General features: G+C 42.3%; 1 protein-coding gene and 1 long non-coding RNA gene across 4 annotated transcripts; one reads left to right on the forward strand and one right to left on the reverse strand.

Moving 5' to 3' along the window:
* Positions 1 to 26,378, forward strand: PODN (podocan). Of its 3 annotated transcripts, none has more exons than XM_062623058.1 (12): positions 1 to 408; positions 1,226 to 1,416; positions 3,828 to 4,060; positions 5,746 to 5,839; positions 7,444 to 7,508; positions 11,963 to 12,072; positions 14,317 to 14,473; positions 16,406 to 16,521; positions 18,453 to 19,110; positions 21,728 to 21,876; positions 23,718 to 23,919; positions 25,282 to 26,378. In XM_062623058.1, exons 2-11 carry the CDS (start codon positions 1,380 to 1,382, stop codon positions 23,884 to 23,886), a joined length of 1,788 nt encoding a protein of 595 aa, XP_062479042.1. In that variant the 5' UTR covers positions 1 to 408; positions 1,226 to 1,379; the 3' UTR covers positions 23,887 to 23,919; positions 25,282 to 26,378. The 3 variants fall into 3 exon arrangements, with proteins under 3 accessions (XP_062479042.1, XP_062479041.1, XP_062479043.1); XM_062623057.1 differs by having other exon boundaries at positions 1,291 to 1,416; XM_062623059.1 differs by lacking the exon at positions 1,226 to 1,416 and having other exon boundaries at positions 4 to 408.
* LOC134165880 (uncharacterized) lies at positions 8,429 to 12,619 on the reverse strand. The gene is made up of 3 exons (XR_009965679.1): positions 12,492 to 12,619; positions 11,762 to 11,858; positions 8,429 to 8,541 (listed from the first exon to the last, which is right to left on the reverse strand). It is a non-coding gene; the product is annotated as an uncharacterized LOC134165880 (long non-coding RNA).
* Positions 26,379 to 26,526: the final 148 nt, after the last annotated feature.

Here is a 26,526-nt window from a genome sequence, read left to right on the forward strand (position 1 = left end):
CAGGCTGGGGTACAGAGGGGTGGTCCCCCAGCATCAGCACACAGTTTTTGTTCTGTCTGAAAACACTGTAAATGTTGTGGTATGGACTCTGTAGTACAGAAATGGGAGCAGGCAAATGCATCCTGGGGCTCTGAATCACGAAGGGAAAGCAGGCAGCTTTGGTTTGTTATTATTTTTGTTTTAGTAAAAACATACTTCCCACAGCAACTTTTAAAACTTCCACGTGGCACAGAAGGGGATCAGTTCCAGTTGATATGAGCCTGGACGAAGAGAGGGAGGAAATAACTTGATTGCTTTAGACTTCAGTTCAGCTGGAGTCGAGAGGAAAGAATCAGTGTCCCTTTATTTGGAATTCAGCAAGGAGGTCGTGTTCCTGGTGAGGACAGATCCTCTGCCTGTCTTCTGGAGGTACTGTATGGAGCGCTGCGGGGCAGGCACAAAGCAGGTGGCTTTAGATTTAAAACAGCAACTCTGCTGTTGGTGATAAAAAGCTGTGTTGCTTTCTTGGAAGTATTGCCGCACTTGGAGCATACTGTGTTATAACAGCATGTTCCTCTCTCTTTTTTTGTGCCAAAAAAAGGAGAAATAAGAAATGTGAGGCTTCTGGGCTAAACACGACCAGGGCTGGTGTGTGTGTGTATGTATGTATGTGTAGTGGAGGGTTGTTTTGATGTTTAGCGCTGTAATATGGGGCTTAGAAGATAAAGAGATTGGGTAGATGGGGGTGTTATGTCAAACTGGGGGACTTCGCCTCTAAGACATTTGTAGTTTCAGCCTATCTCTGGTCCTTAAAGATCAGTTGGTGGGTTGAAAACCAGGGGGAGTTAAAGGGGAGGGAGATGAAATGCAGGAAAAACTGCTGATCTGTCTGTTCCTGGCTAATTTGGACCAGACCCTCAGGGAATGGGAGGACATTCCCACCTGGAATTCAGATTTTGTGTTGAACATGGCTAAAATTAAGCATCTAGTAACAGAGAGTGCAGCTCTGGTATCCTGCAAGGCAGTGCTAAAGCACACGCCGTCTGTGCTGCTCTGCTGTCAGTTCCAGCATGCTTTCTTCTGGCATCTCTCCTTGATCTTACAAACTGTGTTGACAAAAAGCAATGGGAGATTGTTTCTTCCCCAAGTCTTTATATTCAGAGTATAGCTGCTTCCTCTTTCCTACTCACATTTTCCCATATGGTGACTTTGGAAAATTCCTCTCCGATTTCGGTGGGAAGTGCAGGAAACTCTCGTTGGTAGAGGGTTGCCTGTTACTCTCTCTTAATTCTGCTGCTCACATCTGGAAAGGATCTGGCTTGGAAAGGGGAGACTCGCTCTGAGCTCAGCGCATGTAACTGACATGGCATGAGCCGCGGGAGCCTGTGGGGGCAAGAGAAATGTTCTTCTCCATTCATCTGATTTCTGACAGCAAAGGTGAGTTTTTCAGCCCTTTATTTGTTCTTTTACAAGCTGTATTGTCAGACAACACCCAGCAGCCTGCCTTCCAGCTGCAGCTTTTAGAAAGTATATTCCATATGAGTTACAAACTCACTTAACCCGTTGATTTTGGAGGAGAAGATGGTTTTGCATCTCTGTGTGTGTCCTGAGAGAATAGGCTTGGAGAATAGTACAGAGATGAGATACTTTGGGCATGGTTTTGTGATGTATTGAGGTAACTGTGATCACTGAAAGCATACAGTAACTCCTGAAACTTCAGCTTACTTCTTGAGACACTGCCTTCTGTAGCACTCTGCCTCTGGTGCTGTCTGGCAGCAAAGTGCAGGAATCAGTCGTGGTTCTGTCTAGGCTGAGAAAGATGCAACCTCTGAGCTCGTTTCAGTGCAGCTTCTGTCCTTGGGTGGAAGGACCTGATCCAAACCCCACTGACAGCAAGGGAAGAGGGCTGATTCTTTCATTCAGGTGGGTTTTGAGCTACATCTTTAGTAAGGCTTCTTAAATAAGGCTTTGGATCAGGCCCATGGGAATGATCTGAAATGGAGGGAGTTACTTCAGGCTTTCTTTGAACTAAAAGAAAATCAGAATTGTGCCTGACTTTAGTGCCTGCACTCCAGATGCAAGCAGATGTTTCTGCATCCAGAGTGTCTCCCTGTGGCACCGGAGCAGCATGCACTTCAAAGGCATTGTAGCAGAAGCATGCATATTAATGACAGGGGGGTGAGATTGCCTCAGAAATCTTAACTGTGCCATAGACACAGTATTTCATGTTAATTTTTTAACATCTTTTCACCTCTATGAGTGGAAAAGTCAGGTTGTTGAAAATCTATAGAGCCGAATACCAACCATGATGTAACTATGCTGTGGGAACAGCATTGGTGTTTGTGGGAGGGCTGGTTGTGACCTGCATGTAAAAAGGGGTCTTTCTTTAGTTTCTTTTGTAAGTATCTGTAAGGGTAAACTGATATGTATAAAAAATACTCTGTTAGAAATGTGATAGATTGTACTTTCTGAGATTATTTCCTCTAAGGTTTCTGAGATTAGGTCACCAAATAGTAATGATTTTCCTAATCCACTGTTGGCATACTCATATGGCCAATTTTGATCTCACTATTAATATCTAGCTGCCGTATAAGGAACACCATCTGATCTCTGGAATGTTTTATAAAGGAGATTAATTTCATTATAATCAGCCGGAGGCTGTGGAATAGTGGAGTGGGGGAGAAGGGATCAAGCAAGCAGTGTTAAATGCTTAAAATCACTCAGCATGCTGGTAGCAAATACCAGGACCAAAGCAAAACCATCCATGAATCAGGATGCTCTGTCCTGTAGTGCCACCTTCTCCCATTTCTTCAAGTATAAGGCAGTGTTTAAAGATGTTATTTAAGATGTTCATGACTGTGACTGAGAGCAGGGTGTCTCCAGTGCTTCCCAAGCACCCACAGTCTTTGCACAGCTGCAGCTGGTGCAAAGCAGCAAAGCCCTGTGGATGTGAATGGAGACGTGCTAGTTCTGATACAGCCAGTGTGGCTCTGGCAGGTTCTTGTTTCTGATGCAAAGAAGGAACCTGGGCTGGCAGAGGTGAGCAGAGTACTTACTTCATAGTAAGGTCATGAATCCATTGTGCTTTTTCACCTTCAACGATAAGACTCTCTCATCACTGTCCAATCCTCCTGTGCAGAATAGCTAAAGGATGTAAGACAAACCATTACCAGCCCTTACTGCAAATCCTTAAGTATGAAACCTGAGAAGGGCAACAGCGGAGGCCGAGGGGGCTGGACCGGGGCCAGCTGGCCGGTCCTGTAGATATTCAACTTCTGTTTGAGTTATTGTAACCTGCTGCCAGAAAGATAAAAGCTGAACATCAGCCAGGCCTCTAAGGTTCAGATCTGCGCTGTCCAAAATCAATAGGAAGCCCATTTTGTTTTCAGTAGCCATGAGGTTTTGTTATTGTTTGAGGCATGTGAAGCAGCCCCCCTGAGGCAGCCTGGCAGCACCGCCAGCGCCTTGTTTACATTCACAAGGAGAGGTCCTTCCCTGCACGACAGTGACATTGCAATGACATTGCACAACCTCCTCCATAAACCTTTGGGATCATCTGGTGTTTCTCAATATAAAAAAGCAGTAAATGACCTGAGGAGTCAGGGATGGTGCAGGGGATGCTGCCAGGCCCCCAAACCACCTTGAGAGAATCATAGAATGGAGGTTGGAAAAGACCTTTATCGGGTCCAACTTGGACTGCCAAGGCCACCACTAACCCCTGTCACTGAGGGCCTCGTCTACACGGGCTTTGAGAGGACGCGACAGCACCCGGGGGAGCAGGAACCCGGGCTCCCGGTGCCTGCCTCCCTCCCTGCGGGGCTGACCGCGCTGCTCGGTGTCGCTTGCAGGGGCGATGCCGGCCGGCGGCCGGGCGCTGCTGGCGCTGCTGGCTCTGGGCTGCGCCGCCGCCGCCCGCAACGACTTCCCCGAGCGGCGTCCGCCCGGCCCGGCCCCGGCCCCAGCCTCAGCCTGTCCCCGAGACTGCGGCTGCACCCAGGAGGGCGTCGTGGACTGCGGCGGCATCGACCTGAAGGAGTTCCCGCTGCTGCTGCCCGAGCTCACCAACCACCTCTCCCTGCAGGTGAGCGAGACCCCCACACGCCGCCCGCCCGCCCGCCTCAGGGGCCTCTGACCCGAACCCGGCTCCTTCCCGCTTCTTCCGGCAGCTCCTCGGCTTCGAGTGGGAGGCAGGAGGTGCAGCAGGCCCAGCGCTGGTGCTTGACGTGCACATGGGTATCAGCAGTAATTCTCTCCCCACAGATCAAGGGAGGGAGCAAGACAGGAACATTTTCTGCTCCCTCTCTCTCAGCTCCACAAAAGGAATGGTCAAACTCATAGTTACTGTTCCTGGTGATGTGCCTTTGAAAAGGATGGGCTAAATCACTTCATTACTGAGAATTTTTCTGTCAGCGCTACATGCTGGTAGAAATGTGAGCGCCGTGCACCAGTCCAGAGACAGACCCAGCACACAGACGTGGCAAGGAGCAGCTGTGACAGAGTCACAGAGTGGTTTGGGTTGGAAGGGACCTTAAAGCTCATCCAGTTCGTACCCCCTGCCATAGGCAGGGACACCTTCCACTAGGGCAGGGTGCTCCAAGCCTGTCCAACCTGGCCGAAGCCATCCATCACCACATGGCATTGCCTGGTGCTGTCCTGCCTGCGGCTGGGAGACTAATGCCATGCCTGCAGCAAATGGTTCTGCTGCAGAGACGCCATGTCTTGTCAGGATAAGGTCCTGTGTGGATATGGGATTTCAGGTAGAAGCAGCAGTCTGTCCTGAGCTTTCAGCAGGTGTCCATGCTCTGTCATTAGTTAAATGATCACTGTGACCAGCGTTTGGGCAGGTGTTCTGTCCCTGCCTGCGCTCTGAGACCCAAGGGTCTCAGCAGGGCCACAGCATGGCAGCCCTATGGGTGTTCCTCTTCCTCTGGGCAGTGGCAGCACTTCCAGGCTTTCCAATACCTCTTTGGCCCTTTAACCAACTGCTTTTTGTTTATTGCTCCTATTTGCCAATTCTGTTCAATGGGTGGAATGCAGATTTTGTTCAGAGCTTTCCCTCTGAGTGCAGCATACTCAGAGAAGCTGTAATGTTAGCTGGCACCTTCCTCAGCAGATCTGTCCCAGGCGTGTGCTAGCCATGGCTCCTGCCTCTGCTGCCAAAAGCAAAGAAGCTTTTTGGAGCAGCAGCTGTCACTTTCTGTGTATTGGCTTGGCTTTATGCATGGTGGGTTCTTAACTGGTCCCTTAGATGCTGAAACACTAGAATCACTCATTAATGGTCAAAAATGTTAGTCAGCATGTTAATAAAATTCTGATGGCAGTTAACCAGCAAAAGTGAGCCCAGTTTGGCTCTCCTTGCCCATGAACAGTTGTTTTTAAAACAACCCATAAATAACAAGTAATAAACTTGGAAATCCATGGTGCCAACCTTTTAGCGAATGCTCTGCTGCAGCTATGAGGTTTGGCTGTGGCGGATGGATTGCAGGCCTTGCCCGGCACAGTCACGCTGGTTCTGTGCTGCCAGTGCATAAGCCGGATGTTTCTGGTGATGAGCACGAGTTACAAAGCTTGGTTCAGGCCTTCAAACACTGCTGGGTTTGGATGTCTTGGTTTTGACATCTGAGTTTGGCTCACTGTGGAGTGAAGTCTTGAGAGTGTTTTGATACGGTGGGTTCATTTCCAGATTTCACTGGAGTTCACAGTCTGGGTTTGTTGGGATCCTTCTTGGATTACTTTGCTGGTGATTAATACTCTCCATTTTCTTAGAATAACCAGATAGAAGAAATCTTTCCAGAAGAGCTTGCTCGGCTTTACAGACTAGAAACGCTCAATTTGCAAAACAACAGGCTAACTTCGAAAGGTAAGCCAGCAGAGCCACAAAGTGGACAGAGCCTCCACAGCACCAACTTATGCAGTGAGGCCAGTGACAGCTGATAAGGAAAGCCAGAGAGTGATGGATTAACTTGGTTGGAGTAGTTAGCTATAAGCCTCACTCCTTTGGCCATCACACAGGTCATGGAGGCACTTTATCATCTGAAGCATAATACTCAGTGTGTAAGAATGCAGCCTTACTGAACCAGTGGAGAAGACCTGGCAGCAGCACTGTGTACTGCAGCGTGAGGCCTTCTCATCCAGGAAACTCCCTGTGGTCACACAGGCACATCAATGGAGCGCACTGGAGACCCAGAAATGTCTACATGCTGAATGATTTCCTTGTGACTGACCTTGTTTCTTAATCCATTTGTTTGGTTCAGGCTAGTCAGTCAGTGCAGTTTAGTCCAGTTCAGTCCTTGTTGAATTGTTGTAAATACAAGTAATATATATTGCAAATAAGGCAACTTCTGCCCTTATAAAACCATTTTGATTAGTATAGGGAGGTTTTGCTTGCTAAGTCATAGGCGTATTGGAGAAATTCGCCAAGGGGTTAGTAAGGAAAGCAAAAGAAATGGAGGAATTGGAATAAATATTAAGAGGATATGCAATACAAAAGCTGTAATTGTGGTTAACTTGTGTGTCACCCAGTTACTCTGAATGCTGTTGCTACCCTTATTCCAATAACAGAAAACAGCCTTTATTGACAATGTGGGAATGTTATGCATAGGACCCAAAACATGGCACTTATACATAGCACAAGGAAGGCTGTGCTTAATAGATTCAGACTTTGACATTATCACCTTTGGGGCTTGGTGTTTCTTTCCCAAGCTTGAGTGCAGCCCTGAGTTTCCAGTATGTTTTGACATGGGAAATAGCTTCACCTTTGACTTACGATTATCTAAGTGCCAGGTGAAAATGTTATTTGCAGCCTTCCCATTGTGACAGCAATTGTGCTTTTGTGATCAGCTGGATGTGGAGTGATTCAGCAGAAAATTAATAATTATTGGGGATGATAAGCTCCAAGTTGGATCAGCTGTCTGAGGGGGTTCCTGCATGGCTATTTGGATCGTGGCAGAGCAGAACAAGAGACAGGTTATGACATGCAGGTGTTATGTTACTTTGGTAACATCATGGTCATAGATCAGACTGATCTGATCATTAAACAACCTCAGATTATGCCCTTCCAAGAAAAAAGATTGGCTGATCCATGAGCAAATGACCAACTTCTCAATAGCATGGTGCTGTGAGCACAGATAATCAGCTTTACAACCGAGTCAGCACAGCTCTGTACCTGACCCTTGCCACTGGGATTGGCCACAGACCAAATTAAAATGCTTCCATAGTTAGGATTTTAATGGTCTTCCATTACTATTAACAGTCTGTGGGGGTTTTTGGTGGTGGTGTTTTGTTTGCTTGTTTTTAATTCTGAAAAACCAAAACAGAGACAACAATAGGTCTTTCAGTGGCACTGAAAAATACTTAAATCTCACATTAAATGTAATATCTGAAAGAGGAAGCTGCCCTCTGGTATCTTCAGTCAGAGAGGCAAGAAGGTGCTGATGTCTCTGACGAGTTATTCCTGTTTTAAAGGGTTGCCAGAGGAAGCATTTGAGCATCTGGAGAACCTGAATTACCTGTACCTGGCAAACAATAAGGTAAGAGACTCACAAGGCTTTCGTAGTTATTTTCTAACTAGGTTCTGAAAGTTAAACAAGCAAGTCTTCAATTCCTTTAATAAATACATGCTACATAAGTACAGTTGCGCTAAAGTGATATTCTAATGCAGGTTCATCTAAGGTCAAGACAATCAGTATGCTAAAAGATTAGAGGGTACACGTGCCAGTGTATTTTGAACACTGATTTATGTGTGCAGCTGGTGAAGGGTTTTCCTTGTATGTAGGGAGGTACAGGGAGCCCCTGTATTTATAAATTACCACTGTCTGCAGTAGGTTTTGGTACAGCTGCGTGCAGATGTGGTAGCTGCCTGTATGCATATAATCTGGGGGGTATTCATAGAATCACAGAATGGTTTGGGTTGGAAAGGACCTTAACATCATTCAGTTCCAACCCCCTGCCATGGGCAGGGACGCTTCACACCAGACCATGTCACCCAAGGCTCTGTCCAGCCTGGTCTTGAACACTGCCAGGGATGGAGCATTCACAACTTCTTTGGGCAACCTGTTCCAGTGCCTCACCACCTTCACAGTAAAGAACTTCTTCCTTATTTCCAACCTGAACTTCCCCTGTTTTAAGTTTTAACCCATTCCTTGTTGTCCTATTGCTACATAGGTTTCATATCTCATCAGAGGAGGCTGGTTGAAAGAGTCTGTGAGCAAACACATCCCAGTGGTTTAGCCATCAAGATCGATAAAAATCTATCCAGTTTTCCCTGACTGCCATTCTTACTATGTTTGATGGAGAGGGGGGATATCCACATGCAGTGAAACCGTGCAAGTTATGAATTTCTTCTTTTAGCTGCAGTGGTAGAAGCTGGATTTCTGTTTTAATGGAGAAGATCCTAGGTGCTTTTCTATTAATGACCCAAGTTGGATGTCCTCACAGAAGCCCATCTTTCCTGCCAAGCCTAGGAAATGAAATAACTTCTCATATACAGTTACATCCGGGTGGTTCCCATTATGGCTTTCTTTATCCCCAGTGATTGTCCACAAATATTTGCTACAGAAGAAACTGGGATGCCACAGAGAAATATAAGTTAAAACATCAAGACAGAGGTTCTTTTGTCTACAAAACCCTTCCATCCCTCTGTCTCTCTCTCTCAATATATACTTATATGCATGTCTGTATATATGTTTTATTATCCTCTTAAAATCTGTGACCTTTTCATGGTTTGTTTATATACATGAGCCCACATTCAGGTTTCAGTCAGGCCAAGACACATCCAGAATCACTCCACAGATTTCTGTATAGAGTGATTGAGAATAGAACCCATTCCTCAGTACAGTAACATTGTGTTCTTTTCTCCCTTTCAAGCACCATTTCCATATAACAATCTTGGCACTTAAGGACTCCATAAAAATGAACAAGCCAGACTGTGACTAATATTCCAGAACTTTGCACTCCAATTTTCCCTGTGTGACAGAACAATGTATTTGGTTTTTCTGGCTTTACTGCAGAGAGAAAAGGATCCCAAAAGAAAATGCAAACATCAGCGAATGTCAGAACTAGTTATACTGAGAAGTTGTGGACCCACAAAAATAACACATTTCTTTGTAAGCCCCAAGCCAGGACAAACCAGATTGACTTCAAACTGCATCCACTCTGCAGCAGGAAACACTGCAGATTAAGTAACTGTGGTGTCTGGAGGAGAGCAGGGATTTGCTGGTAGTTTGCTCCTTGTCTTATGGATCATTTTAATGCTGCTTTATCTCCAATTGTGATCCCATCGGATGTAGCTAAAATATCTGCTGTTAAACTAGCATATTTGGTCAGAGAAAAGAAATAGAACAGAGTAAAAGCCTTCTGTGGCTTACAAGTAACAAGTACTTCAAGACAAAGATGAGAATGAATGGATTCTGTAGTTTCCTTTTTAATTTTTCAGCCCACTCTCATAATTTGGATCTATTACATAACATTCACACTAAGCCCTGTTAATAGCAGAAGTCTCTTCCACCAAACTGTCGACCAGGTCCTGAGCTGTCATTATTATTTACTATAAGCTAATGATTTTGGTGACAGAAGGTCTTACATTTCCCCATATCCCCAGAGTGATTTGGGATTCACTTGGACCAGTACTTCTGTCAAAGCTTGTTAGAAGCAAGAAAACTTGTTCTAAAACTGGCAGTAACTTTCGTATAATCCTTGTGAGTTCATTGGTTAAGTCATTAGTTAACAGTAGAGAAACACTATCTGCATTATGAAATGGAAGATCCAGCCATAAAGCTGCAAGATAATTGCAGCAGGAGAAAAACAGATTGGTACTGATTAGGCAATGTGCTAGGCAAAGCTGCTCTGTCACTTCACTTTTGCTAACAGTTGCAGCAATCCAGCACTAATCCTTCAAGCAGTCAGACAGTGAGGATGGATTAGTCTCATGACCAAGTGCTGAAATGCCAAAGCAAAGTCCTGAGGAAGTGAAAACTCTTTTGGGATGAAACTTCTCTCTTTCCTCTTTCTTGTGGTTCTGATGGCTCTCATTTCACGTATCTGAGCCATTCCCTTTGTTATGTATAAAAGTTACGACCTAATAGACCGTGTTTATGGAGAAAAGCTTTCATGTGCCACTGAGTATGAAAGTGATTAAGTCTGTTTCTTGTGTCTGAATTCCCAGTATTATGTCATGGCAGTGTTTTAATTCTGAGGCACTGCCAGACCTTCCTAGTCAGAGATGGGTGCCTTTATCCACCTCCCTGAAATCGTGTCTCCCAGATCAGGAGCTGAGAGATTCCGACCAAAGCCAAGAGCAGGACTGTGGCACCTGTAGCAATATGTCAAATGCCTATTGCCACTGCTTACATACTCTCTAGAAACACTGATAGGAGCGTGACTGTGGGAAAGATCTGCCTTGTGTTTGTGACCATTAAACATTTAACGCAGCTTAAGGATGGAGGTTTTGGCACAGGTAAACATGAAAACCAGTAAATAATGTACTTTAATCTTTTAAAAGCTAGGACTGTATTATGAGTCCAGTAAATTGCGAGTTCATGGATATAATCCTTCAACTGACACTTGGCAAATGAGTAAAGACAGATCTAGGCAACCTTTAGGTAAGTGCGTAGTTCAAGGCTTGGGTTAGGCAGTGAAGTGTCTGTTCTCTCACACGTTGTTCATCTTTTAAGTATTTCTCAGTTTGCAATATTATTAATAACCAAGTGCAGTTTTATGGTAATAAAAGCTTGAAAACTAAGTTTCCTCATCATGTGAGCCTTGCTGTGCCTTGCTGGCTGTAAGGGCTGAGCTCTGCTTCATGCAACAGTGCTGTGAGGGGGAAGCTTTACAGATTCAAACAACTTCAAGCTAGGATGCTTGATCTCTTCCGTTGCCCAGAGTTTCCCATCCTGATTGCGAAGCTTTAAATGACAAAGAATTCAGAATCTCCCTAGAAAAGATGTTCTCTCCAGAGCCCTTCAGAGTGGATGTAAAATGCAGTAAGCGTGGTCTCATTAGTACTATACTTAACATCTGTAACCGTGGTAATGGCACCTGCCTACTGCTGTGGGCTCCAGGATCATGCCTACTACAGCACTGTGTTAATAATTTGTTTCCCAAGGGCTTAATCGTGATGCACAAATCTTTTAGGTTTATGCTGTCCCCCAGCTTATGTATTGTCACCTCTATTCTTGTTTCTAGGTTTGCTGTTAGCAGCCACTCAATGAATGGAGCTATTGTATTATAGAGGTGCTCTGTAAGACTGAGCTTTTTTGATCATTATTTTTCACTCCACCAGTTTTTGTTCAGATGCAGATGTTCTTAGCAATATTTTATAAAATCACTGACAAAAATAGCAATAGACCAAGAGCAAACACATCAAATCCTCTTGTCAATTGTCAGCTTCTGGAGACAGGACTTTTCTGTGTGTTGTTTCTGATACATCACTTGTTTAATGAACAAAGTACCACTGTACAGTAGGTCTTTACTTTGAAGTCCTGTTTGCTTATTCCATCATTTGGCTCAGAAGCATCCCTGCCCTTTGAGACCCTGAATCCTGCATTGAAAACATCATCATAAATAGATACTATATTGGAACAGACATATGAAGTGACACTCCTCCCCTATAGTATACTTTGATAAGAGGGTAAATAGTAGGCCACTGTGGGGTGGGTTGGATTATTTTGGCACAGCAGGCTGAAGAATTAGGAACAATAATAAGCGAAGTGCTCTCTGAATAACAGTTTCTTGATTTCTTCCATCAAAAAGAAGACTCCTCCAACCAAAACAAACATTCACTTACCTTGGAACAAAAGTCTGTCTCCTTCCTGGAGAGATTAGTGAATGAGGACAGTTTGTTTTCATTCATGCAGTCTGCATTCAGTTTCATTTATTTTTGCCTGTTTAAAGAAAATAAATTTGCAAGTGTTTTGTTGCTGGTCTAATCATTGGTTAAAAGATTTGTTGCATTTCATGGGAATACTCCTGTATATTTCTTTTACAGCTAACAGTGGCTCCAAAATTCCTACCAAGCACCTTGATCAGTGCAGACTTTGCAGCCAATTATCTCACTAAGATCTATGGGCTCACTTTTGGACAGAAACCAAACCTGAGGTAAGGGGTCAGGAAGTAAAACAATGACGGTGTTCTGCCACTGCCTGGATGCAGTTGGTGAGTGATAAGAACTATCTGGCTAAACCATGTTATTGCCTACTTATGGTTTTTGGAAAGAAGCTGCCTGTTTGTTATTCTCAGCATGAAAGATCAAATAATCTCTCAAACAAATACATTCCAAGGGCTTTTCCTAGCTGCCAAGCAGTTTTCATAGATAAAAATTGAACTGTCTCCATTTTCTTTGTGTGTCAGTTATGAGTTGAAAAGAGTTTCTCAAAATGGAGATGAACTGTTTAGAAATCCCTAGTTTCATAATAAGTCTATTCATTTTAAAATGGAATCAGGTTGAGAGTACAGCACTTTGCAGTACTCAACTATATTAAAGCTAAGCACTTCAGCACCTTCAGAGTGGTTCATACCCTCAGGTGTGGTTTCAAAGGTCTCTCTGCTAGTTTCAGGTTGTGATTTTCTCAGCTGGATCCAGTGCAGCACATTGGCCCCTCTCAAATTCAGATCCACATAGATGACCTCCTGTGAGATATGGTCTTTTCCAAAGGCGTTTTGAGTAATCCATAAGAACACCACAGCATCTAAATCCTGCAAAGACAACTCAGACTCTGTTGGTAGCAATGTACGCATCCAGGTTGGGAAGCAGTTAATAATAGCTGACCCAGTTGAGCTCCTAGAGCTCAGTCTTGTGATGAACTGAAGAACTTTCCATTCCCACTGAATTCATTGAGAGCTGAATCTACACTGAACTTACTTGGCCTTTAGTCTGGTAGGCTCTTGGTAGCTGAAAAGGCTGATTTGCTCACCGATTCCTGGCAGCGTCTCATCATGAAAGAAGTTAGATTTATACATGTGTTATTTCTTTATCTAAACTGCAGAAGCTGCTGTGTTTTGATCGTGTACTAAAATTCTTGCACTCTTCTGAAGTGACTTTCACACTCTCCTATACCAACACTGCTTTTAATCAGAATAATAACTCATTGATTTCCAAGATTGCTGATATAAAACCCTAACAAACACAGTTGTTCCAGTTGGTTTATTTGCCCTCAGTAGAGTTCATGGTCTCAGATGGATTATTTGGAAAGCAAGGTTTAAGGAAAGGCAAATATTTGTGAGTAAAAGTACAGCTGACCAGGCAGGGTGAACAATATTTTCAGTGTGGCTCTGAACTCCCTGGAGGGTGTGATCACGTGATTGTGTTTCCATACTGAGCCTTTCCTTCCTTCCAGAAAGATGTTGCCAAGTTCTCTGCAACTGGTAAAGAATCCAAGATCAAGTTAGAAAAGCACACTTTGACACTGTGCTCTTGGAATTTTAACCTGTCTCTGCAAGTTTAGGGGCTTGCTGCATCTTGGGGTAAGCACAGGGAAGGAAGAGGTAATCAAAGTCAGTAAAATCCTGTCATTTCTTTTGTTAATAAGAGGTCAAATGAGTTCTTTTTGCAGTTAAAACCAAAGAAAAGCAGGAATAACTTCATAGATGTCCATTGCTTTATGCAGAAATAAAACCCGTGTAAGAAAGAACAAATCCATTCTTAAAAATCTGATTGGAGGAACTCTTCCTTGAATATTAAAGGCTGAAAGTAAGAAGAGCAAAAGGAGATTAAGAAGCCCTCTTTCTGTCAATCCCAAAGGTTCATTCAAAACCCAAATTCTTCCAGATTGAGAAATCTGCTCTTCCTATCGGTATTCTTTGCCTGAGTTCCAGGAGTAGAAGAGAACCTGTTTCCTGGGGTATTTCCAGCTGTCAGGGAAACAGAAAGAATGGAGGGGTGAGAGACATCTCTTTCTTAAGAGATCTGCAGGTTGATTTTGCCGAGGTTTGATTCCAAGCAGAAGTTAAAACTGGGGACATATCAATTATTCAGATATGAGTTTTAACCCTCTCACATGAGGCCACCACACTGACATTCTCTATTTCAAAGCACTGCACAATCCCAGACTTGCACTCAGTTTCTTGTTAAGAAGATAAAGCTACATGTGAAATTAGTATTCATGTGCAGGTTTGGATTTTGAATAGAGCTAAATTTCAGAGAGTATTTGGACCAACCTTTTGGTTTTGCATCTGTATTCCTTACTGAATTAAAGGGCACATTTAAAAACCATATTGAATCAACTCAAGGAAAGAGGAAAAGATTGAAATACAGGTTTCAAACAGCCCTCTCATGGTAAACACCTCCCCCCACACCCCGATCTCACTGTCAGTTTAACTTCATCTTTTTTCTCCTTCCAACAGATCTGTGTATCTTCACAACAACAAACTTTCAGATGCTGGGTTACCTGATAATATGTTCAATGGCTCTAATAATGTGGAGATACTCATCATGTCCAGCAATTTCTTGAAGTATGTTCCAAAGAATCTCCCTCCAGCACTATATAAATTACACTTAAAGGTAATGACAGCAAGGTTTTGTATTCTTTTATGACTGTGACAAAGTACTGTGTTTGTACAGCCAAGCCATTTCAGTGCACTTGGAAACATTCCCAGGCCCATTGCAAGTCTTGTCTGCTATATCCCCAACAGTAGCTGTCTCCCATGGCCTTGCTTTTTGTTCATAAGCAACAGTTTGTTTTTGCAAAACACATGCTCAGAGGGAGCAAAATGCTTTTCTGTTTTCAGGGGAATGTGTTGCCAGTGCCTGTGTGGTGGCATTGCTGGCCTCTTCCCTGCATGTAATGGTATTAATACATATTATTGCAAGAAGGTAGATCATTCTCTATGGCCATCCAGTTGTTGGCTTCCCACTTAAGTTTGCCACTGATGATGATGTTTTCCGGACAGCTGCTTGCCCACTGTGGGCTGGCTTTGCTTGCTAACTCACTTCGCACAGACTGCTGTTTCCTAGCATCCGTGGTTTTTCTTTGCTACCAAACTGGCGATTCAGATGACACAGAGGAAGTTTGGATTGGTGATTCTTCGCTACTACAGCTTCTCCAGCGATAGTGCAAATAGCAGAAGTTGTGGTCTTAAGTAGTCTCCAGCATTTTTAATTCCATGTCATCTGATTTTGATAAAAACACTTCATCATGTCTGTGCTAGAGATCTCAGCCTTGTTAATGGTGGGAGAGCAGTAGCAGTGGGGAGTCCTGGTTCTACTTCTCCAAGCGTTGACAGCTCCTTGGACGTGTGTAGACTGGAGCCTGTTATCAGCCCCGAACTTAGGCAGTTGTGTTGCCTCCCAGCTTTCTTTTCCCTCGAAGGTTTCACCGCTAATTCCCATTAAAGTCTTCTAGAAAAGAGGCTTCTCCAGCCTGAAGAAAAGTAAAGGCAAACAGTCTGATCCTTTAAATTCCTGGAATTCTCTGCAAAGTGTGAAGTCACTAGTCCCCTGCATTGTATTGCCATTTATAGGGGATTATTGTCTCCCAAAGGGGTCTCAGCCTTTGAGGATTACACTTTGAACTCATATCCTTCCCTGCTGCCACCAATTGTGTTAAGGGCAGAGGAGCTGAAGAGAGAAATGGGCATTTTGTTTTCATGTGCACTGCCTCTCAGTAGTAACATTTACTTTGATATTCCGACTGAGAAAAAAACAGGACAATGAGAAATGAGAGATGGCCAGTAGTGGACCAAGAGTGTCCAAAATGTGTACTTCAGATGTGGCAGAGCTTCGATTTTTCTTTCACTGTTCACTGAGACAGCCAAATCTGTCTGTGATGTTGTCCACTTTATATTAGTTGGCACATGAATCCAGTTAGTCTGTCCACTACATTTTTGTGTATACATGGATTGGGGGAAGTTTAACAAATTCAGTGGCAGTGTTTTATATATCCTTTTATAATTCCTACAGTTTCTGTATGGAATTTCTAAGTGGATTGTTTTGTTCATGTCTGCCCACTCGCTACTCCAGAGTGATGCTAAGGCAATAGAAGTAATTGTTTTGGGATCTACATTGCAGGAACTGCACCTTTTGGAATATTTGGGAAGGTGGCAGGTTCCCAGCTCCCAGTTGAATTCTTCTTTACGGTGAAATCTGTCTTAAAAATTCCAGAAATCTTGAGCAAACTCCAGAGGTAGTTCCCTGGATCACATTATACATTTGCACATAGGTGGGAGGGCTATGAATACAAAATAAAACTATCTGGGAGGCAGGGGCAAATTCTACCTTCTTAACCCAAAGTTTCCATGGGGAATCAATAAAAGCAGCTTGCAATATTTCAGTCTAGTATTTGTATTTATTTCTTAAGCAGAATTATCATGCTCCCTGAAATATCTTACATCTGGCCCTTTTGAAGTTTGATTGCCTGATGCTAGTTGAGCAGAACCTGAATGTCTTGTGTCGTTTCACGCCAAATAATGTACTTTGTGCTTCTGGTGGCTCTAGAACAACAAGCTGGAGAAGATTCCCAAAGGAGCCTTCAGTGAACTCACAGGTCTGCGGGAGCTGTATTTACAGAATAACTACTTGACAAATGAAGGAATGGACAATGAAACCTTCTGGTGAGACTGAGATCTGTAGTTTGTACCTATGTGTCTTCTACCTCCTCTGGTACAGTAGTACATCTACTGAGCAAAGTATCTCTTAAAAAGTACATTTATTAAAAGCTGAATGATGTTACACAATCCTCTGCAAAATCTATATGAAAAGTCTTAGGTTCAGATGCTGCCATTCAAAAGCAAGGGTCTGGGTCAGTGGTTTGAATTCCCACTGCAGAATACTTTTATACAAAAGACACAACACTGAACATCAGCCCGCACCATTCCCTGATTGCCACAGACCCAATCACACCAGGTACTGAGTGCCTTCTGGGAAAAGGCCGCCCAGAACAGTGTTGAAAGCTGGTCTCTGGTCTTCCAAACTAGTCAAAAGTGATGTTACTTGGGACTTTCCAGTTTCAAGGACAGATCATTGGAAGTTAAGGCCAGATCTTCATCTTTGCTAAAGCCACTTCTGTGTTTCTGGGAAGATGACTTGAAAGCAGATGATTGTTGGCGTAGCAGGGGTGCAGTGGTGCTGCTCAATAGCCAGATGGCTGCAAAAGCTTTGCTACAAACTAGTGCAACAGAAATAGCCTTGGGCTGTCCTAAATTTAGCTTGGGACTTAGCACTTCAAAAAGTTAACGGTGTCTCTGCCTGCACTGAATTCTGCCCTTCTTCCACCTGAGCATCCAAGTCACGTAATCTGGCCTGCCCATAAATTCTGTAAACTTTTCTAATGTCCAGGCATGAAAATGTATCAGACTGTGCTTTCCTTTTCCACTTCCCACTCCCAGAGACCTCCTTTAACGATTTACCATGGCTGTATTGTGTCCACCTCCACGTCATGTTGGACATACCGTTTCTGTTAAGATTTCGATAAAGGCTATAGCCAAAGCACCAATCACAGCAGAGGGGTGGATTTTGCTCCTTGCTCTCATGATGCTGACTGTACACCACGGCATAGAGCTTCGGAGACCTACCCAAGCAGGGAAAGCATTTCAGCTTGCAGCAATGAACTGCTTGATCCAAAGAGTATTATTTGCTCATTCAGAGCATGCTTGGATAGTCGTGAATAGCAGTGTAGTAACCAGTAAGTAATGTCTGTAATGCATTAGTTCTTGCATTTTCTGAAAACTTTCTAGTCATCTGTAGTGGGTTATGTAGTGCCATGTGCAGATTAAAAGCCTCATTTGAACCGAGAAACTGACTTGAAATAGAAGGGAATACAGGGAGGGCTCCTCAATCCTGGCATAAAACACCACTGATCCACATCCAGTTGGTATAAGTGGCTGGTCTGGGGATTTATTTTAGCTTCAACTGAGTCCATGGAATCCAGATTCAGTAGCTTACACAAAGCAGCTCTAGCCCTGACTCACTTCATAATGCTGGAGGGTCAGGAGAAGTTCACCATCTTAGCCTAGGCCACTGAATTGAGCATTTCTGCTTTTCCTAAGAGTAATATTTTATCATCTGGAAAGCAGACCTTTAATATACACTTTTAGAGTGACAGAAAGACTCATGCTCAGGCTACGTTTCTGTGCAACCAAGGGCTAAATTCTGTGTTCTAATGACACTCCCATAGCATCTTTCTTGTGGTATTGGTTCACTGAAATTGCTCACATGTTGCTATCTGTGGTGTCAAATGAGAGAACAGTAGACTACAAAACTGATCTCAGGTCTCAGCCCAGAGGCAAGCTAGATGTCTGTGGACTCTAGCAGGTTCTCTTGCAAGTGTGGCTGGGGAGCAATGGCAGCACCTAGTCCTAATCCCTCATGGCTCCTTGTTTTGCTGCCTACATCAGTCACAACATAAGACCAAAAAGGGCAGCAGTGGGAGCTGTGCTGGGTAAAAAGACTCTAAAGCAGAGATTGTAAAATCTATGGGGAAGTTGGTTATTGTTTCACCTTGCAGAATCTAAATGGAGAGTGTTTTCTTTCCTGCTTTCCCAAGGAAATTGTCTAGTCTGGAATATCTAGATTTGTCCAGCAATAACCTCTCACAAATCCCAAGTGGTTTACCTCGAAACATCGTCCTCCTTCACCTGGAGAAGAATGCAATTAAAGTGATTGGCAGAGATGTCTTGACCCAAATTAAGAACCTGGAGTATCTTCTGCTCCACAATAACAAATTGAAAGCCCGAGGTATTCACCCACTAGCCTTCCAGGGCTTAAAGAAGCTGCACACTGTCCACCTGTACAACAACATGCTGGAAAGGATTCCCAGTGGGCTGCCCCGGCGAGTGAAAACACTTATGATCCTTCATAACCAGATCTCTGAGATTAACAGGAATGACTTTGCTACCACTTACTTCCTTGAAGAGCTGAACCTGAGCTACAATAAGCTCAAAAGTCCCCAGATCCACCGGGAGGCTTTCCGCAAACTAAGGCAACTAAAGTCCTTGGATCTCTCTGGAAACAACCTCAACACGGTGCCCTTTGGCTTTCCAAAGAACTTGCAGATTCTGAAGCTGAAGGAGAATGAGATAAGCATCATCCCAAAAGGAACTTTGTCTGGGATGACAAAGCTGCGGGAATTATATTTGAGCAACAATAAACTGAAAGTAAATTCAATTTATTTGGGTGCATGGAGAGAACTCAGCAGTCTCCAGGTAAAACATCACCTTCTCTAATTGTTTTAAGTGATGCTGATGCTGTCATCTGTCTGCTTAAGCCAGTTTATATGGCACCAGTACTAGATGTGCTTGGTCCTCATGTCTGGGGCTTGTAAGTGCTATGCCCTCTGTTTCTAGAGTAGAAATGATGTGCTATTGTGCCAGAGGTGGGTGCCTCCCACTGCTGACCAGGGTGCTAATTCTGGGAAGTGTAAAAACAGCTTTGTTTTTGAACCCTAACGATGTCCTATATCTCTAGATTAGTGAAATGTTGTCATTAGAAACTGAAACTAGGCCTTTCAAATAGCTTGTCTCCCAAAAGATTTAAAATCAGCTCTGAAGAGAGACAGCAGGAGGAAGGAATGCATAAACAAAACCACTCTTAATTCTCAAAGCCCCCACATCAGCTTATAGTCAGACAGGCCAAGCTGCAGGATTTAGCAGCTGAGCTGGCTAAGGCACCTGGATAGCTGCTGGGAGGCCTGGATTCAGTCAGCAGCCTTCTAATTTGCTTAATTGTTAGAGAAAGTTAAACACAAGCCATAAGGCAGGCAGGAGAATCACATTTGTGCTGTGCAAAGTGCCCTTTCAAAGTTGTTACACTACTTGAAGGATTTGTCTGCGTTCCCTTTTAGGCAACAGCCTGTTTTCTGCAGTGAAAAGTATTAATCTGTGTCATATGGCAACCATCTAAGGGTGCATATGGTTATGTCACTGTACAGGCAAAGTTTGTCCATCTCAGAGCAGACCAGGTATAAGGGACATGGAGTGTAGTGTGTTCTCGGATAATGCAAACGTTTATCTGTATGAACCTTTCCCTTTCAGTTGTTTATGGGAATAAACAGTAGCTGGTTTTTCTGTTGATGTGAATCAGTAATGCAGCAATAGGATCTGTAGAGCTTTTGGCTTGCATCAGCTGCAGATTTGGTCCATGGCTTTAATAATACTTTTTTCATTTGTTTGGTGCCTCACTGATAGGTATAGGGGTGTTATGTATGTATGTGTGCATGCGAATACATCTAAGATGAAAAGAATCCTGGAAGGAAGATGCTTTTGAGAAACACAGATTCTGGAATTGATAGGCACTGTCATTTGGGTTGGGTCTTCCTTCAAACAAAAATGGGTCAGGAGACCTGTTAGGCAGCGTTGGTTGTTGGTTGGAATGACAAGCTCTTGTTCTCAAAAGGCCTGATTCATAGTTCCTTCATGTTATTTTTATTCTACTGTCACTCCCTGTTAGTCAGTGTCAGTGTTGCTGTATCAAACATTGGTCTTTCAGTTGTGCCTACCCCACCTCAAACCCTGTTCATGTTAAATAAGGTTAAGATAATAGCACATACTTAAAATCTGATTAGACTAATGGCACATTTTTGGCTGTTGCTTTTTTCTGGAACAGCATTCCTACTTGTAATTTATTTCCATGATAGTATATTATGAATCTTTTTAATGTTAAAGGCTTAGGTGTGCCATTGTTTTATGAGCTGGTGCACTGGAGTGGATTTGAAAACATCCATCACATAAGATCCTGATGGTGCATGTACTTAGCATATGCTTAGGTCCACACTGTTTACATGGAAATCACTGAAGACTATCTGCAATTGCAGAGCCAGACATTTACATAATTGTTTGACACATTAGGATTATGTGGGGAATAAACGCACTGAAATCATGACAGTCGTTTGCAGAAGTATAGCTTTGAATAATGTGCAACTAGCGTGTCACTTGGTGCAATGAAAATGCCACAATACAGGATAACAAAACACTTCTGTTGATCCATTTTCTTGTTTAAAATCCCTGGCCTTTAGTCCTGGTGTTTTCATACAGTCTTCATGTTAGAATATTTGCAGATGTTTTTATGTGTAACTCTAGTCACTAACCTTAGCTAGGGAAGTGTTTGCAGCAGCAGCAGCATTTTCCAGTGACTTCTCGTGCAAATCTGAAAACCCAGTCTGCTTTTAATTCATGTAAAGCAGGCATGGGCTAAAGCTTGGGGGAAAAAAACACTGGGACTCCTGAACAAAACAACATGATGTCTCATGCGAAATCATGGTGCTAAATTGTAGTGTAAGAGATCAGAATTGTGATGCCCGCACTTAACCTTGATGCAAATTAGAGGTGGTTTAAATTGGTGTATACTATAATAAATATCACTTCAGTTTTTCCACCACAAACTCAAACTGCACCTTTTTGCATGGCTGCCAATCTGCAATTGCCGTTGTACACACAGTGTTTGTGTTTGCCTGACCTCACCAGAAGGGAGAGGTTCTGCAGCAGACTCACCAAAGTGCCATCTGCAAAATAGAGCCTATTTCCAGATGATTTTCAGACACAACAAATCCTGGATAAGCTTTGCATAAACATCTCACTTATGCAGTGTTAATGTGCTAAGTTTTCTATAAGTGCATATATATACATACAGGTATTTTTATAGACTTAAATGTATGTATGTGTGTGTGTGTGTAGATATATATATAAAACAATGGATAAACTTCCAAAGCAGGAGGGAGTGTGTATAGAGCTAGCCTTTGGAAGCTCATTTGTTGTCAGATCTCTTTTTGGAATGCACAATATTTAAATTCAGCCATTTATTTGACCCCTTGTCTGTTTCTTGCAGTCACTAGACATGGCTGGCAACCAGCTGACTGCTATCCCATCAGACCTGCCAGAATCTCTGGAGTATCTCTATCTTCAGAACAACAAGATCACAACAATTTCAGAGAGTGCTTTTGAATCCACACCCAAAATAAAGGGGATTTACCTCAGGTAAGGTCAAGTTTCCACTTCAACACACAAGGTTTTTAATTCTTCCTCCACTTTATAATGGCTTACTGTTTGGAAAATACTTAAAACCCGAACTTCCAAAATAAGCAACTTTGTTTTCTAGTAATGTATGCTGAAACTGTGTTCATCTGCTCCAAAGAGACATGGCTACACGTAATAAGCGCTTTCTGTTTGGAGAGTGTGTCCTTTCTGTGGTTGTTAGAATGGATTAGGCATGTTAGAAATTCTGGGAAATTAGTGTTTAACATCATGTCAGACTCCAGTCTTCAGCTGTGAGCTCAAAGTTTACACTGCTTGTAACACTACAGCTTTTCTTGTGTCCTGGATTTTGACAGAATCCCCCTTGAGCGAGGCGTGAATGACTAATCTTGGAGTTGTGCACATTCCCTTGACAGCTTTGTCAGAAATAAATGGCAAGTTACAACTTATGTAGCTAAGTTTAGAAGCTTTTTTATCCTATTCGGTCAGCTGGATGAGGACTTTGTTTTTATAGGTGACAGATACAGAGCTTTTTTACATACAGTATAAACACATGGTAATGTAACTGGTTTAAGCAGAGTACCACAAGAAGTGAAGCAAGAATCTGTTCCAGTAATATGTACAGTTTTAATCTGATTGAACATTACTGAAAATATTGCTTAGAATTAATCTATGAACCCTTACGGAACATTTCATTAAGCTGATCCAATGGATGTGTTCAAAGAACCTAGGCTGCCGGCTGCACAAGATTAAATATGGCCTTATTTTGTCTGTATGCAGCTAAACTGCGCTGGAGAGTTCTGAAGCATACCTTTTTGGGTGAACGATTCCATACCAAGCAAATAAAATTACAAAGTCTGGTGTAAATTAGAGCAGTCTGTCTATTCAGCTGCTCACATTTATGAGATTTTAGTGAATGCTTGGATGCAGCCCAGAAACCACATACCACATTCTGTATTTCTATCTAAAGAGAAAAAAAGGAATTTGCGAAACTGTTTTGCTGATGTATTTAGGAGGCAACTCCACCCAAGCTATGTTTCTTAATGGGAAGCTATTAATCACTGCAATACTGTGAAACAACAATATACATCTGGAATATTAGACAGAATATGATTTGAAGCTTGTTCAAGAGTAACAGACCAAACAGTATAGGTGAGAGCATCTTAAATTGCAGATTAGTTCTTGGAAACCCAAATAACAGATGAAAAATTACTGCATGTTGCTTTGTTTCTAAAGGGATTCTTTGTGCCAGTATTTTGAATTTCGTGGAAGAAGAATTAAACTATCAAGGGATGACACTGAATCTCATGAAAAATCAAGTTACACTTTGAAATATGGGCTGTGGAGCAGAAGCCTGTGCTCTGTGTGAAGGAGAAAGCAGAATACCAACAGAAAGAATTTGTGGGGGTGGAATTCCAATATTATGATCTTTTTCCTTGCATAATACAGTTGTAGAAGGAGGAAGAAGGGCTGAGAAAATTAGGAGGTTTTTGAAAGCTTGGTTAGTGAACTTGAAATCAATGAGAGATACTTAATGTTTCCCAGTATTTTCCTGCAGGGTCCTTTGTGATGGTAGAAAGTGCTGTCAGCAAACTTTGTTCAGTCATTTCATTTGCCTGCTTGCAAATCAGAACCTGCTTTCCCTTCCCTTTCCCATTCAGAGGAGTCAGTACTCCTAGGGTGCTGTTGTGAGTCAGTGTAAAGTTAAGAGTAACTTGTGTCAGTATAAGAATGTAACTAGGGTTAGAGTAACTGCAGAATAGTTTCCTCCTACTCTATAAGTTTCTGTGTTGGATATGAAAATGGGTTTATTTTAACAGGAAGACCCTTTTGTTTGTTTAAAGGTTTAATAAGATTGCTGTTGGAGCCCTGAAGGAAAGTATCTTCCAAAACCTAAAGCACTTACAAGTCCTGGATATTGAAGGGAACCTTGAATTCAGCAACAGTTCAAAGAATAGGGATGACTCAGAAGAGGAAATGGAAGATGAGGAAGAGGAAGAAGAACTGAGATAAAACATGAATTCACACAGTCACATCATGTGGCAGGTAACAACTCTAGTTTAGTTAAATCAAGGACCCAGTTCTCAGACTCTTGTTTAAATAATTCCAATTTACAAGTATGACTAAAACATAACAAGTGGGTGTCTGAGCCCTGGACTCAAAAACTTCCATTAAAACATGGCTGGGAATTGCAGAATCAGAAAGGTTGAAAGTGTCATTTTGTAAAATGAAACAGTATATATCTGGTTTTTATCAAAGAAAGTGGACTGTTCATAGTGACCTCTGCTTATAGCTACAACAGACACAAAAGCTAAATATGAAAGTCATTATTTAGTAATTCTGATAACAAAAATAAAAGAAAAGGTCTTTAATATTTTTAAGCAACTGGTTCACAAGGAAAATCAAACCAACTGTGAAGCTTACTGAATGCAGAAGACCATGTGAGCTGAAAATGGATTAAAAAATTAGACAGATTAAAAGAAGATAGACCCATTGGTGTCTGTTAAACATGGCATTAAGATTACAACCTCTGTCTCAAGCAGACCTTACATCACTGACCACTTGGAGTGGGAATATAATGCTATACTTGGCAGATTTCTTAAGGAAAGGATATCTACTGCAGGTCACTTTTGGAGACCTTATGTAGGGCTGGATTAATGCCTGGTCCAGAGTAGCCAGTTCTCACAACAGCCTGTGCTTTGTGCTTTTTGATAAGTCTTGGTGAGGTCTTCATTGCTCACCTCACCCAGATTCACCGAGAGGCATCTGAGCAGTTACAGGTGGTTGCTGCTGAGTTTGCACTGGTAACTGAAATTAAGATCTCGGTATTCCATGAGCAATCTGGCCAGCCAGTCAATCTCTCTAGAAGAGAAGAATCTCTTCTCTTTTCAGCTGCAGAAGAAAAGATGAAGGGAGAATAATGTTTGAAGACTATCCAATTTTTTTCTATAAGAAAAATGGGGATCTGCTTAGTGCATCTCTTAAGCATTTTGTGTTCAAAGATGATGAGGTTCAAGACACTACTCTACTTTTGGAGGTCTAAATTCTATGACTTGAAAGAAAAAAAGGTTTAAGTTTTTCATTTTGTCCCTAATAAACATTTTTTGTCATGGAGAATGACACAAGGAATTGCTAGCAATAGAGCTAATACATTGAAAAGGTAATGGGGCCTGAAACGAGCAGAAATTGCTTGGCAAGTCAAACATTAGACCTCCTGGCTGGGCTATATGAAAACTTTGTGAGAGAAGAAATAATTCATATCTGCAAATTTCAAGTACACATAACTTCTTAATCAGTACATCTCTGGTTTAGTTTGGGGTATGTGTGGCATGTCAGCAGGTACTAAGTTTAACATATTCTGAATTCTGTATTCCATTATATAACTGATTTTGTTTTTCTGATTTGCAGGAAAGCATATGGAAAATTACATATGTCTATGTGTAGATATCTCTACAGATATACAGAGAACACTTAGCAAAACGTGCAATGAATTACGCAGAAACTGTCATGGCACTGGGCCAGGCTTATGGAAGACAATGTGTTACAGTGCCTTATTCAGGGAGAGACCCTGAATGCCTTTCCAAAGCTTCCAAATCATCTTATACAAGACCCAGGATCATAAGGGATTGCTCTGGAACTCACAAAAGCTGGCTTTTGTTTCTTCTGTTTCTCTTCCTTCACTGTTTCCATCTGTAATAACAATATGGGACTGTTTTGAAACATGCCTTCAAAGGCTGTTTTTGTCACTGCATTTTAAATGAACCATGTATATGCTTCTTCTCTTTTCCTCCACCCCAAAGAAGCTGTAACTGATCAGGAAAGATGGGTATTTGCAATAGTTTCATGTGTGGAGCAGTATATGAGGCATTTTGGTCATCAAGCAGCAGTAATAATTCTGGATGCAACTATTCCTCTGTTATAACAATGTGTATATTTGGATGAGAAAAAAAAAGTAAGGCTGGATCCCATAATATTTTATCTCTACTGCCAAAGCCTGCAATGTATTCCTGTTTTAGAAAGGTTTTAAGATGAAACAATTGCTCTTGTGAATATATATATATAAAATCTGTATGTCTGCTTTCCAGAGCTCTGGTAAAGTTTCTGTCTTGGTGTTGTTTGCCCATGTGGCAATTGTGTAAATATCTCTGAAGGTATACCCAGAAGGTTGAGTAACAATATGCAGCTTAATATATGTGGTAGAATCTTTCACATATTGTAGATCATTCCCATTAAGAGTCAGAAGTGAGACAACTAAACCAAAATGGATAAGTGTGGGATGTCTGAGGAGAAAGCTGTTAAGTGTCAAGAGAAATTTGTTTAGTTCCAATCTGGAGCCAGTACCTGCTGTCATACTCTTTGAAAGCCTCACCTATTTTATGGTGTTCAGTAATCTCAGCTCCTGTTGGAATCATGGAAATTGAAGAAACCAAGATAAAGAAGGCCTATAGAGGTACCTGGATAGCAAGTTTCTTTTTTGATTAAAATGTCCTTCACCTGAGGCAGCTCATCTGCTTGATGAAATGGTCTTTTCTTTTGAGGATTTCTGATTGAGCACATGTTGTTTTGCATACTGCATTCCAGGATTTACTTGGAAACACAGTTGGCTCTGTTTTTTAACAGCTGTTTTTCCTGCTGGAAAAGATCTAGTTCACG

Source organism: Pezoporus occidentalis, unplaced genomic scaffold (genome assembly GCF_034315485.1).
Source record: "Pezoporus occidentalis ecotype Australia unplaced genomic scaffold, CSIRO_AGI_Poc_V1 ctg25, whole genome shotgun sequence".
NCBI classification, from domain to species: Eukaryota; Metazoa; Chordata; class Aves; order Psittaciformes; family Psittacidae; genus Pezoporus; species Pezoporus occidentalis.